This window comes from Gasterosteus aculeatus, chromosome X, assembly GCF_964276395.1.
Source record: "Gasterosteus aculeatus chromosome X, fGasAcu3.hap1.1, whole genome shotgun sequence".
NCBI lineage: Eukaryota > Metazoa > Chordata > Actinopteri > Perciformes > Gasterosteidae > Gasterosteus > Gasterosteus aculeatus.
The window spans coordinates 417,582-431,511 of record NC_135698.1 but is presented as its reverse complement, the minus strand read 5'-3'; the positions used below and the strand labels follow the sequence as shown (position 1 = coordinate 431,511).

The 13,930-nt window shown below is 50.0% G+C and overlaps 1 protein-coding gene across 6 annotated transcripts in view; it reads left to right on the top strand.

Moving 5' to 3' along the window:
• Nucleotides 1–1,493: 1,493 nt before the first annotated feature.
• LOC120813168 (uncharacterized) overlaps nt 1,494–13,930 on the top strand; it is a 38,446-nt gene continuing 26,009 nt past the window's right edge. For all 6 annotated transcript variants that reach the window (XM_078081952.1, XM_078081954.1, XM_078081953.1 and 3 more), the window contains exons 1-8: nt 1,494–1,617; nt 3,478–3,555; nt 3,700–3,850; nt 4,388–4,580; nt 6,185–6,386; nt 6,966–7,641; nt 8,283–10,826; nt 12,705–12,748. In XM_078081952.1, the coding sequence (XP_077938078.1) occupies nt 3,493–3,555; nt 3,700–3,850; nt 4,388–4,580; nt 6,185–6,386; nt 6,966–7,641; nt 8,283–10,826; nt 12,705–12,748 (3,873 nt within the window). In that variant the 5' untranslated portion in view covers nt 1,494–1,617; nt 3,478–3,492. The remainder of the gene's footprint in view (nt 1,618–3,477; nt 3,556–3,699; nt 3,851–4,387; nt 4,581–6,184; nt 6,387–6,965; nt 7,642–8,282; nt 10,827–12,704; nt 12,749–13,930) is intronic.

Sequence of the window (13,930 nt, the reverse complement as noted above, 5' to 3'; positions counted from 1 at the left end):
CAGACCAAAATACAGATGCATAAGATCTGTTGTTAAGCCCTTTGGGTTTGGGGTAACAACTTTGGGTGACCCGAACATGCTCAGTGACACCAGTTCACCAGAGAGCCAAAACGCTGTCTCAGCCGCAGAGAAAGAACCCACATACAGGGAGACTAAAACAATTTATTGAAAAGGGAGCCAGAGCACAAAAAGGCCGCTGGCCAAGCTCAGCTAGGGCTTGGAACCGCTGTCCCCCCAAAAAGCCCCATGCTGGGAAACCAAACGCCATCCGGTCTGGGTTTGACGTGATGCATTTGACCACGCTGTATCTAGCAGGCCACACCACAGCGGCATGGACCCAATAAACAGACGTCGCTGGCATTTAATTGCAATGAACAGATAAATAGGATGTCAAAATATCCTTGAAGAAAAATACTGACAGCACCAACTCTCCGGACTGCATGAAACCGTGACTTCTTCTTTAAGGACCCATTTCACGCTCTCCAACCCTACTAAACCCTACCAACCCTACTAACCCTACCAACCCTACTAACCCTACTAACCCTACCAACCCTACTAAACCCTACTAACCCTACCAACCCTACTAACCCCTACTAACCCTACTAACCCTACTAACCCTACCAACCCTACTAAACCCTACTAACCCTACTAAACCCTACTAACCCTACTAACCCTACTAACCCTACCAACCCTACTAAACCCTACTAACCCTACTAACCCTACCAACCCTACTAAACCCTACTAACCCTACCAACCCTACTTACCCTACCAACCCTACTAACCCTACTAACCCTACCAACCCTACTAAACCCTACTTACCCTACCAACCCTACCAACCCTACTAAACCCTACTAACCCTACCAACCCTACTAAACCCTACTAACCCTACCAACCCTACTAAACACTACTAACCCTACCAACCCTACTAAACCCTACTAACCCTACCAACCCTACTAAACCCTACTAACCCTACCAACCCTACTAAACACTACTAACCCTACCAACCCTACTAAAACAGACTGCAATTCTTTTTCATGGTAGTATTTTAACTGTATTATCTTATGTTGTCGTTATAGCGTTGGATGATATTGTTTGGTCCCGGCCGGGTGCGTCATCTGTAGCAGCTACAGTGTAGCTTAGCACGAAGCGAGTTAACAGATTAACCTGTAACATCTTGTTTGTTTAATGTGGACAGAAGCTAACGCGGCTATCAAATGACAGATCAATGTTTTATCGCTCTAAGGCTTGTCTGCTCTCTCAATGTGGTCGGCTTTGTCAGGAGGCCCAAACATTACATCCAATCAAAGATTACAACAGAAGAATAAGAAACATCTGATCAAACAGAAATAGTAACCCTGACCCCAGAGAAGCAAGATACTAGATACAAGATCGTAACAGTAAACCACATTAAATCTGTAGCTAACCTCAGGCGTTACAAGCGCACCAGTGTGGATGATTGATATTTATTGAAAAGGACTCAAACGAGTAGTAATTCCCCTCTGTGTCTGCGTGTGTTCAGGCCACGATGTGTGTGAGCAGGTCCTGGTGACCTTGTGTACGGCCCGGCCCGGTGGACCAGTCGACACACACTCTCAGGAGACCTTCTGCTTCATTCAGGTAACAGCCCACTTCTTGTTACGACCAAAACATCAAGATGTGACCCACGTGACCCAGACTGTGGGGTGATGATGGTGATGATGATGATGATGGTGGTGGTTTGAGTGTTATGGACGATCCAGGGACCGCTTAAGACGTCTGAGTGATGTAGAGACGCCTTAAGCGCTCGCAACCTGTCAATCACAAGTGAGCCCCGCCCTACAGCGGACCCTCTTTTACGGTGTACTTTACAGTTGTAGGAGCACAAGTTACTAAATGAACATGCTCTCCTAAATGTTAACCGTGTTGTGTGAGGTAGCTGGCAGTAGTCATTCTCTCATAGACCTCTGTACGATCCTCGCTGGTCTTTGGAGACAATGCAGCTCCCAGGCTATTCCCAATTGGCTTCATTGCCGCCTGGTGGAACCTCAAAGTGGATTGCACCAGCAGAAGCCTCCAGCGGGTTCCACTAATGTCAGATATGCTTAGGCAGGCCCACATGGCCGTTATCTGATCAAGCACATCTGGATATCTGTGGCCTCGTGAAGATGGATGAGCCCATGGGTCCATCCTGCATCCCGTGTGATGTATGTGACACTGTCATGCCAACATGGAGCAGAGTCTCGAAGGAATGTTTCCAGCACCTTGTCTAAAACACACTCCTGGGGGGGCCGGGGGTCTTACCCTGCATTACAATGGTGGACTTAATAAAATGGACACTACTTTGGTTTTATGCAGCGCAGAAATGTCAAAAATAGTATCGTCAGAAAGTCTTCTGTCTATTTTGACAGTTCTGTTTGTTTTCACTCTCAAACATGGTTATGTACCTCGTCCTCTAGTGACTAGAGGACGAGGTTGACGAGAGGACTAGATTGACTAGAGTCTAGTCAATGTGAGTGTCGTCTATTCTCGATTTCAGTGTCACATTCAAGTTCTACACCGCTAACATTTCTCTGCCGCCAATACACACAAATCTCAAGTGGCACGCAGTGAAAAGCTGATCGAACTATTTAAAAAAAATGATTAAACTTGTTTGAGTCCCTCTACAGTCGACTACAGTGATGTCATGTGTACAGAATGAACAATGTAAAAGATGAACAATACGTTCAATTCATATGACACAGATTCAAATGTAGCGAGCCAAATGTACAGCAGGACCACAACCAGCATCACATAGAACCAGCATCACGTAGAACGAGCATCACATAGAACCAGCATCACGTAGAACCAGCATCACATAAAACCAGCATCAGATAGAACCACCATTAGATAGAACCAGCATCAGATGGAACCACTGTCAGATAGAACCACCATCACATAGAACCAGCATCACATAGAACCACCGTCAGCTAGAACCACTGTCAGATAGAACCACCGTCAGATAGGACCAGCATCACATAGAACCAGCATCACATAGAACCAGCATCACGTAGAACCAGCATCACATAGAACCAGCATCACGTAGAACCAGCATCACATAGAACCAGCATCAGATAGAACCACCATTAGATAGAACCAGCATCAGATGGAACCACTGTCAGATAGAACCACCATCACATAGAACCAGCATCACATAGAACCACCGTCAGCTAGAACCACTGTCAGATAGAACCACCGTCAGATAGGACCAGCATCAGATAGAACCACCATCAGATAGAACCACCATCCACAGAGGCCTGTGGGGAGGGAGAGCACAGAGACTTCAGGAGAGGGTAATGTTGGTTCATGATGACAGTAATATGATTAATATCTATAATAATGCTGATGATGGCAGCAGGTGTCAGCAGGGTTACGGCAGGTGTCAGAACCAGGGTCCAGAAGGAACTATGATCTACAGAGACAAGCACAAACAACTCCCATTGTGTGTGTGTGTGTGTGTAGGACTTGGCACTCGACATGGCCCACTTCCTGCTCGACAACTCAGCCCCGCAGGAAGCTCTGCTATTTGACGATGAGCAGGTAAGTTGGGACCTTCCATATCTATTTTTTAGGTCTACACACAATATGTAACGTTTGTCATGTTTTGGTTGTCACATCTCATTTGTCTTCATGTTGCTCACATTGGATTTCAGTGAAATGAAAATGATTTTGTTTGTGTGTCAGATTCCGTTGGAAGAGTGTGAGAGGTTGGATCAGAACCTGGCCCTGGCCCTGCAACACCACCTAACCCACCACCGGGCCGGTCCAGCACAGGTGACGGTCACTGACGCACACGGGGACACGGAGGTCTCCACGCCGCTGGACAGCCGCACCGGTGAGTTGGACAGCTGCATGTTTTATCACTTGAAGTGGACCAGAGAATCCCGCTGGTTGCATTTCCATGAAGCACTTGCACTAGCGAGCTGGGCTGACTAGCTTTCACTTAGCGAGGGCTAGAAGGAAGCTCTTAGGCAGAGAAGAGAAGCAGAACACACAACTGTAAGAATATTCTTTCAGTTCTTTATTACGGTTGGTGAAAGTGTCATTTGTTTCACAAAAGACACTGAGTCGAGTAAAGACCTGCCCCTGTCTTTGGGGCTCAGGCATTTATTGCGTTGAGTGATGATCAGCTCGTCTAATCAGCAGGCCAAGCAGAAGGAAAAGCTTTATGGAATGTTGATCGGTCGGCTCATCTTGATGCAACAGACTGGTGCTTGTTGTTCTTTTCTCTTTCTCTCTGTAAAAAGATATTTCAACAAAATGGGGTAATAGCGCCGACAATAAACCGATCGTAGGAATGAAACTTAATAAAGCCTACTAAAGGTGTGGGTGTGAAGCCTGTGTTGCCTCAGCGTCTTCTCTCCCTCTCCAGTGGCGTCTGGATGCCAGCAGCTCTCCAGGCTGCTGCACTTGGCAGCCGGCCACGGCCTGAGGACGGTGGCGGCGTTCCTCCTGCAGCAGCCGGGAGGCCGGGAGGCGCTGAGCAGGCCCGACGCTCAGGGCCTGACCGCGGCCCGTCTGGCCCACAGCAGAGGACACCGGCAGCTGGCGGAGCTCTTCACGCTGTGAGTGCTTCTTGTGCTACGAGCTAACAAACGCGAGGAAGGCATTGGTGTTATTGTGGAAAAAGGGGATTTAAAGTGTGTTTTGAATGGTCTCTATGTTGCTTAGTAACGAGCGTAAGGTGGCCGAGGCGGTTCAACACCGTCTTCTCACGATGATAAACACTATGACTAAGTCTATTCTATGTGATGTGGTGCGTGAACTACAGTAGAAATGCGTGAGGCTTCAGAACCTGCAATGAGTTTATTACGTTAGACGCGTTTGTGACGGAGCGTCTCATCCAGCGAGGAAACGCTGCCTGTCGCCAGAGAACAGAGCAGAAAGGTCCGACGGTCTTTAAACGCGTCTTCATGTTTCTGTGAAGCAGCGTGGCTTCGGCCTGCTAACAGTCAGCGGTCCGTAGTCGGTGCACAAGAACCACCGCTGAGAGCGCTCTGGGTTGGTGGAGGACGTCGTCATGACGCGTTAATATCCGCCGTACTTCGTCTGTTAGGTACATGCGAATTTAGGGGGGAAAAAGTATTGTGACTTCGTCAACCACCAACATAGAACATAGAATAGACTTAGTCATAGTGTTTATCTTTTTACATCCTTTTACATCCATTTCCTCACAGTTTTCGTCGACAAAAATAACACTTGACTGCGTCGTGTGTGTGTGTTGCGTTCTTGACGTAGTAGAGACGGTGACTCACCACCTTGTTCACAGAACACGTCGTCCTCTTAGGCCCCTCCCTTTTCTTTGTACATTGTCTCACTCTGATGACATCACAGCAACTGAGTGAGTAGAGCGGGAGGAGAGCTGCTGACATGAACACAGGCTGTAGGTCTGAGTCACGTCTACACGAGTCTGAGCCCAGTCCTCTCAGACCTGCACCAGGGTTTGCTTCTGTCCCACGGTCCAACCGCCGAGACACGTTGAGCCCTTCACGGACGCTTCTGTGTGCGTCTCTGAAGCTTCACCTACGTTATTTAACCCCGAGTTACCCGTGGAGACGTAAGAGGAACTTTTACCTGCCTGAAGATGAAGGAGTGCAGGCAGACAGCACGTTATTCATTCACTCATCAGAAAAGTAAATGTAGGACATTTGACACTTACACCATATTGTGCAGGAATATGAGAAACCAAAGCAATAAGGAAAAAACACAAAACAGAACTAGAGAGAATATTCAGCTCTGAATAGTTTAGTGCGATTGATTTACTTTGTCGTTGTTTTAATTGTTGAGCTATGAAGACAAACCGGTTTTCAAGTTACTCTCTGGAAATCAAAACCGTCCCATCAGCCGCGGCCGGACTGGGAGGAGGAGCAATGAGGGTGGGAGTGGCTGAGCCCACCTCGGGTGGAGTCTGGAGGGCGTAGTTCAGAAGGACGGCTGCTCGTGTTTGATTGCGAGGTTTGGTTGTGCGCTACGTCGCTTCTAGTTCTCTAACGATAATGATCCTTATTTGGTTGTATTCCATGATGTCGCTTGTCCGTACTTTGTTGCTTTGACTCAGGTGAGAAGAGAGATGAATTCCTCATTGTGTGTGTGTGTGTGTGTGTGTGTGTGTGTGTGACAGCAGTGTGTGTAGTACGTGTTCCTCATGTATCCCTTTGTGCCGATGCAGGTACGAGACGTCCCTGAACGTCCAAGCGGAGGAGCCACATGTTCACTGGGACGGCCGGTTGTTCCAGCACCACCCAAACCTCGGCACATACAGCCTGACGTTCCCGCGCCTCCGTCGGACTGAGGGGGGGGCAGAGACACACATGGTGCGGGGGGAGGTGGAGGAGCTGACCAGGCGGATCCACCTGCACAGGGAGGAAAAGGTGAGCGCGCTCACTATTCACGATTCTGAAGGTTTCTCCGTCTTGTCCCACACACGTTAGTGGAGCTACTGTGAATCCAAAAGACCGTAATCAAGTTGTATTTTAATATGCAATCTATACAGATATCTGTACACTTGAGTGATATGATTGACTTGATACTCACATCCGATTCTTGCTCTATACATTTTTAATGAATATAAAAAAAAAATAGCGTCTTGATTTTCCTTCTTCAGCCATTTTGACTCTTCCACTCCGACGTAACGATGTAAACGGCTGACGGCAGCGTTAGGAAAGTACTGCTTGTATTTAAAGGATGCGCAGTAATTCACTCTTTTACAGCACGGTCATTTGAAAAGCGTTTGTAATAGCTGAACTGCCCCTTTCATTACTTTATTTTCATAATTATAGATCTGCAAGTATCTGGTAATCTAGATTAGAAAAGACAGATTGGCTAGAAATGATGAGGCTGACCAGCGATTCTCTTCACTATATTTCTTTGTTAAACGATTTGGACGTCGTGGTGTTGTTAAGTCAGCGGGGCGGGTCGTATAATGACGTTGGCCATCGTCCCCCTCACAGGCAAAGTCAGCCTGCGTGGCCGCCCGCTCACCGGCACGTGACCCGGCCGCCCCCGCCTGCCCCAACGGCCCGTCTGTGGTAACCACGGGAACCTGTGGCACAACAATAGAGGAACAGGGACGTCCTCGGTCACTGGAGGGGAGAGGACAGGGGCGGGACCCTGCTGCTGTCACTCACGCGTCCGCTACCAGTGGACCTCTTTGTCAGAGGCAGGAAACTGGCGGAGAACAGAAGGGCACGCCGGCTGCCAGCTCTCCCGCTGCTCGAGGCAGGAAAAACCGAAAGAGGACTACGAAAAGCGCCAGACTTGCAGCAGAATCCCCAGGAAGTAACAGCGGCGCCCCAGAGGCCGGCGGAGGGAGCGCACAGAGACCCGCGGAGAACACAGGAAGCAGCGCGGAGACGGACGAGACCGCTTCACCCATCGGAGACACAGAAACTCACAACAGAGCCGAGGAGACTCCATTACCCACAAAGCCAGCGGCGACGCCGGGCAGTGCGCTGGCAGGAAAAGCGGCGGTCTTGCCAGCCGACGCCATCATAGAAAAACAGGAAGGAGAAAAGTGGGAAGTCGAGCTGCTGACATGTGAGCGGGTTGCAGAGACGGAGGCAGTGACAAAGACGGAGCGGAGACACACTAAGAGTTTCCCAGCAGAGGACGCGGGGAGGACCGGCGGTAAGTCCTAGTTTCACATTCATGAATGATGTATTTTTAAACGGCAGAGCAGCGATTCAGAGAGAGTCATGTTACCCAAAGAGTACAAATCAACAGGTGACTGAGGCAGAGTGACCGTGCACAGACACACTGACTTGGTGTTGTTCTGCCTGTGTCAGTTTTGGTCCATCGGAGTAACTGTTCCAATACTGGAATCTGTGCTGAACCAGAAGTGGTCTTGAAAGATGTGAGGAGAAAACATGGATTTGGTCTAAATGAATGCATTGCTATAAAAGGATGGGGGGAGGGGGGGATCAATATCAACCGCTGCTGGTAGTAAAGCATTTGACAGGTTTGTGGACTCGGCTATAGAATGACTCCACTGACCAGTGAAGAAGCATCGCTCATACAAATGTGCAAACTGGATGCTGCTTTTGATACGTTGTATTCGTTGGCCCCCAACAACTATTGTAAAGGTTTGGTTTCAAACATAAGGGTTCTTGAACAGTTTGAGGTTTACAATCGTGTAGGAGGGATTATAAGCCAACTGTTGGTTTGTTTGACTTCTTGTGACATGGCAATGATGTTAAGCCTAAAAAATAAAGGAGCGGATGGAGCCTTTAAAGAAAATAACTTCATCTAATCGTGTCTCCTTTCGGCAGCCATGGGTCAGGAACAATCCCAGGATCAACAGGACGGCCAGTTGGACCGAGACGAGCCGGGCCAAGTCGACGCCATGGACCCCAGTGGTCGGCCCGCCTGGAGCAACGGCGCCGAGTCCCCGGACGCGGAAAGGAAACCCCGGAGAGTCCTCTGGCGGGACGGACGCCGGCTGGGAGGCAGAACGGGACCATCCCCTCATGGGCCAGACGCCGCTGTCTGGTATCACGGTGAAACGCCCGACGGCGATGAAGACTGGGACGGCGAGGAGGCAAACTCCCGGTCGGTTTGGTACGATGGTGGCGCGGTAGAGCAGAGGCAACAGCCGGAGCAGGTAATGAAAGGGCAGGAGGCGTGTGCTTTGAGCTCAGCACAGGCCTCTGCTCTCAGTCAGCCGCATGCTGCTGGAAGGCAGCCAGCGCCGTCACATGGGCCGGGTGCACAAAGACGGGAAGGACACGGATCACAGGGAGAGGAGGAAGTAGGGCCGGATTGGAAGCAGGGAGGAGCAGAGAGAGGCCGAGAGGAGGCAAGTGGCAGAGATACGACTCACAGCACAAAGGGCTCGGAAACAGCAGACATCGGGGAGGCAGTGGAGGGCGACGGCCATGGGAGCGGAGACAAAGGAGCAAAGGGCAGAAAAAGGAGGAGGAAGAAGAGGGGGAGGAAAGGCGCCGAGGGCAAGCTTAGCTCCAGCTCCAGCATCGAGTCTCAGAGTCACGTAGAGGTAAAAGGGTCGGGCCTCAACGCCGGGCCGGAAGCCACGGATGCAAGAGGAGAGGTGGACGTGGAGACTCCAACCAGCGACGCCATGCGTCTGCCCGGCCAGACCAGGGACGTCACAAACCCGGATCTTAGTGGATCAACCCGGGAGTTCAGTTCGACAGGGTGTGGGAGAACGGATGGAGTTACGGCCTCACAATCTCTGGAAACAAAGGAATTATCAGAGGACACAGACTCTATTGTCACGGCTTCAGACCTACAAGTGGACACCAGAAAGGCTGATGTGGAGGCAATTATAAGCGTGCATTCAGTAGAAAAGGAAATACTTTGCCCGACAGAGGTGGACCAGCCAGCAGCGGACTCAAAGGTATCGTTCGTGTACAAGGATCAAATGGTCGCTGACCATTCGCTGGAACCCAACCGCCCAGAGGGACTTTCTATCAACCTTTCACATCTCACAGAGCTCACAGAGGCCTCGTCTCTCGCGGAATCTCCTGAGCAGAAGACGCAACAGGAACAGTCGAAGAAACCTGCGCATCCAACGGGATCGCCGTGTCCTGCTGGAGCCTGGGGTCTTCAGGCTGAGGCCACGGCGGATGTTCTACCACTTGAAACGCGAGAATCAACCGCTGAGACGACTGCAAGGGGGCTTTTGGAGCATTGTTTGTCCCCTCCGACGCCCAGAGATCAGCAGCACGAGGAGGGAAAGAGGAACGAGCCTCTGCTGGGTGGGGAGAGTGACTGCGAGGTATGTTCTTTCATAGACCCAGAGCAGGAGCACAATGAAGGTATGGTTGCCACGGCAGTAGCGATCGTAGCGGTAGCTATAGCATCAGCCGTGGCTAGCATAGAGCTGAGCCAACAGTTAGCAGACAATCAGCCTGAGAGACACGAGCCAATAAACCAGATGCCACACAATTCACTCGTAGCTGTTCAGCCCGCACAGCTGATAGACAAAGAAAACTGTCAACCGCTACCAGATGGGAAAGATAACCCACCTACAGAGCACTTTGCCTCTAAAGAACCAGCTAATGTTGAAATATCAGTGGAGTCTGAAAAGCCGCCAGCAGCACAGCTGAAGAGCAACCGGCCAGTTACAGTCGACCTTTTAGCTATTGCAGAAACTCTGCAGAAAGAGGAAATGCGGACAGAAACAGAAACTACGCAAAACCAAATTGGTAGATATCCACAACAGGAAGAAGACGACAGCCTGACTCGAGTCAACGCAGAATCAAATGAAACAATTCTAACCACTCGCACCCAGGTAGAAAGCCAGCGGCGACTCGGAGGTCCCGTTGTAGACCCATGCCAACATCCAGAGGCTTCTGGCACATGCTGCACCAGACCAGGGGAGCATAAAGGCCCCCAAGGGCCATCCATGTGTAAGGAAGAGAGCGGTGTGCACCACAGGCCGCATGGAGACGATGGTCCCCCTTTAGCATCTGTAACCGCTGGGGGTGAGGGAGAGACGCCGGACAGTCCACACAGCTTGGAAGACCCTCATGGTCAGATGGAAACACCGCGCGGAGGGGAGATTCACACCGTTGCCCCCTGTGACGCCACTCTCTGGGACAATCTCGGTCCAGAGGGTCCAGCTGCCCCCCTAAAGGCAGTGACTGGCCTACACCAGCCAGTAAGGGACGCGCAGCTGATCCCTGCTCGCCCACCTGGTGCCGACAGCAGCACGCTCCACCTCCCCGATGATGAGGGACTGGAGAAAGACTTCCTGGATACAGTGGACGGATGGAAGGAGAGAGAAAAGAAGAAAAGGGACGAGGAAGAAAGGAAGGAGCTGGTCGCAGAGGACGTCCCGGCCCAGACAGGTAAATAACTCTCCATGCAGTTTGCGTATGGAAACTCATCCCAGTGCAACCTTGTCTGTGAGTGCAGCTCTACATAAAAACATGTGTGTTTGTGCATGAAAAGAATCAGCACGTTGCTTATTATGAGGCGCCTCCATGAATGAAGAAACATTAGCCTCTCACAAACATTCAGGGCTTTTATTTTGAAAAGCAGCAACGCACTAGCTCTGACCGTCTGTCTAAAAAGGAAGTGACCAGCTACATTGTTTATTTTAGGTTTCTAGCAAAACAAACAGACAACATCTCTTCTTTATTTTCAAACACTAAAACCATCTTTGTCTTGCACGTTGTTATTTAACATTAATGATGCTTTAATAGATGTAGAATAATGAACTGATCAGTTCCAATCTTTACTCTAGAAGGTCATCTAAAGGTTCTTGTAGCTTGCGTCCCGCCTGGATGGGACTTCATTGGTGTCTTTTATTCAGTGTCTTTTATTCAGAATTTCACCCTCCATTTTGGTATGGATTTTGATAACTAGGGTGTGTGTGTGTGTGTGTGTGTGTGTGTGAGACACACACACACGCTGTTGATCCGGCACACTGTTTGTATGCGGCGCGGTATCCAGGCAACCTGATGACATCACCAGGACTCAGCAGCGGACAGTGAAACTAGAGGCGGACTGAGAAATGTTTGTGCCTCATGTGTCACTGTGCGAGCGGCTTGTTGGACGCCAGTGTGTTTGCACACGCACGCGTGCACAGAGGCTCTTTTTTTAGTGTGGACATATTTATTTAGTGGCCCGTCCATTAATGAGGGTTGAGTTGATGGGACTTTAAAGTCAGTCTGGAAGTGGGTTTAGTCAAGGTGACTGGTAGAAGTCACGGACCCTCTCATTTAGTCACATTAGTCACATCTTCCTGTTTAGGTGCCTGTGTTCTTATTAATGAAGCCATTAATGGATTCTAACATATGTCACATTGGATTTAGCCGTCTTCCCTCCTCTACCAGAGGGACACTGTAACGTGCAGACAAAAGACAATAAGCCTCATGTTTCTCTCACTTTGAAGGTAATATTATAATCATCCGCAAATACTTTTCTGCCACTGCTGTTTGTTAAAGAAATGAAAGCTTTTTGCTTTTTGTTTCCCCTGCGTTCAGCAGTTAGCTAATGCTAGTTAGCTAATGCTAATGCTAGCTTGCCTGAGACATTAGCAATCAGGTTGAAGGTGTTTGCTGTTTCTCATTATGTTGTATGACTTTATTAATTACGTTCATATAGAAATAGAATGTTGAATTGTTTATCGCTACAAGTTGTGTGGCATGTAGGTGATACAATGTATACAATACACTCGGCGTGGTGGTACGCTGGTGGAGGTCCACAGCCTGTGTGCTAGTTGGTGAGGCGACTCCGCAACACCAACCTCGGCTTCTTTCTGGGTGCAGGTGAACCCTGTAAAAATGCATATCTGACCGCTAGATGACCGTAGGTGGTCGTGAACAGGCTGGCTGGGTCAGGGACAAGCTTTCCATTTCACCCCTTAATTATTCCAACCCCAAACATCTGTGACTCACCATGAGTGGAGGAAACGCCCTAACAGGTTCTTCGCGTTAGCTTTTAGAGATTAGCCTTGGCTAACCTACCTGGTTGGTGTTATTTTTGATTGTTTGTCCTGATACCACACCTCCGGACGGCACCTGGCGTTATGCAACAGCATTTAAGAGAAACGGGACGGGAGTAGAACGTAGCACAACAACTACATTGGCGACCATTGTGGCGAGCTAACTCCCGTCCAACTGACCCACTGAACAGCGCGGAGGAAAATGCAACACACAAAATCCAAATAGCTCAGAAATGTTCCGTCCCTCAACTCAATGAGTGTTTACTGTCGTCCACAGCGGCCGAAGAAGAGCGGCAACAGGACGCGGCGCCCAATCTGCAGGTGAGTTTGCACCAAATGTCAACGGGGGAAATACAGTGAAAACGTTCTACCGTCACGGCTCATTTGTACGTCGGGTAAATCCCATGGCGCCTCTCGGGCGACCCAAACGTTTTTAAGCACCGGTGACGTATCAATGTGTAGCTTTTCTACATTTTCAGAGCGTGCACGTCAGCGCGTACTGAAGCCGGTTCAGTAGGCGAAGCGTCAGTGTGGGAAGGAACAGCGCAGAAGAACGAGGCCGGACGCGGTGCGTCTCAAGCCATTTATGTAGAATGCGTCGGCTCGGGGACTAAAGTAGTAGTAGTAAAGGCCTCTGTACAGACGGCCCAGGTCTACAGTACATGCGTCTCTACCTGTAACCACTCAGGGGTCAGACTTCTTTCTCACACTCTCCGGCTGTCGCTGATTGTTTCATTGAACGATGGTCAAACACTGTGGTGATGGATAAAAAAGGAGCTTTTTGGGCATATATATCGTCCACATGCCAAGCGAGCACAAAGAGGCCGTGGGAATCGGCGCTTAGATAGGAGTCCACTTCCATTGATAAGTCTTGAGATTAGAGAAGGAGCAGAAAGGCCGACTCACGGCTCCCGTGACTCTACCCAGGCACACCGTCCGCGCTCTGCGGCCCTTCTGAGGTGAGGTCAGACCGGGCCAAGGTCGCCTCCGATGACGCAGGAGCTGGTCCCATAGAGCACTGGGTCACAGTGGGACATCTGGGAACCTTGAAGCCTTCCTGTGTGTGTGTGTGTGTTTCGGTAGAGCTGCATGGTGTGTTGATAAGTGCAGCGCACTCATCAACATCTTTCGGATTCCAAATTCTGTAAATAGTCAGGGCAGAAATTTAGGAATTAGGAATAAAAACTACACCCATGTGATCATCTTGGAGGCAAAAATGTTGAACTCTCCACCATTTAACGGCTGTGTTTGAAGAGCCGACAATGTCCCACATTTAGCAGGACGCTCCCTTAGGGACACAGGGTGGTGCTCTGCAGGTCGATGTTGAGATGGAAGTAACAGCTAGCAACACGAGTCCCATAGACCGGTGGTCCCCAACCTTCTTTACCTCACGGACCACCTTCATGTCAGACAGTATTTCGCGGACCGGTCGAGAAGGTCCGGCGGAGTAACGGGGGGGAGGGGGGGGTAGTTGTTACGGGCGGACCGACCCGCGGCGGGGGG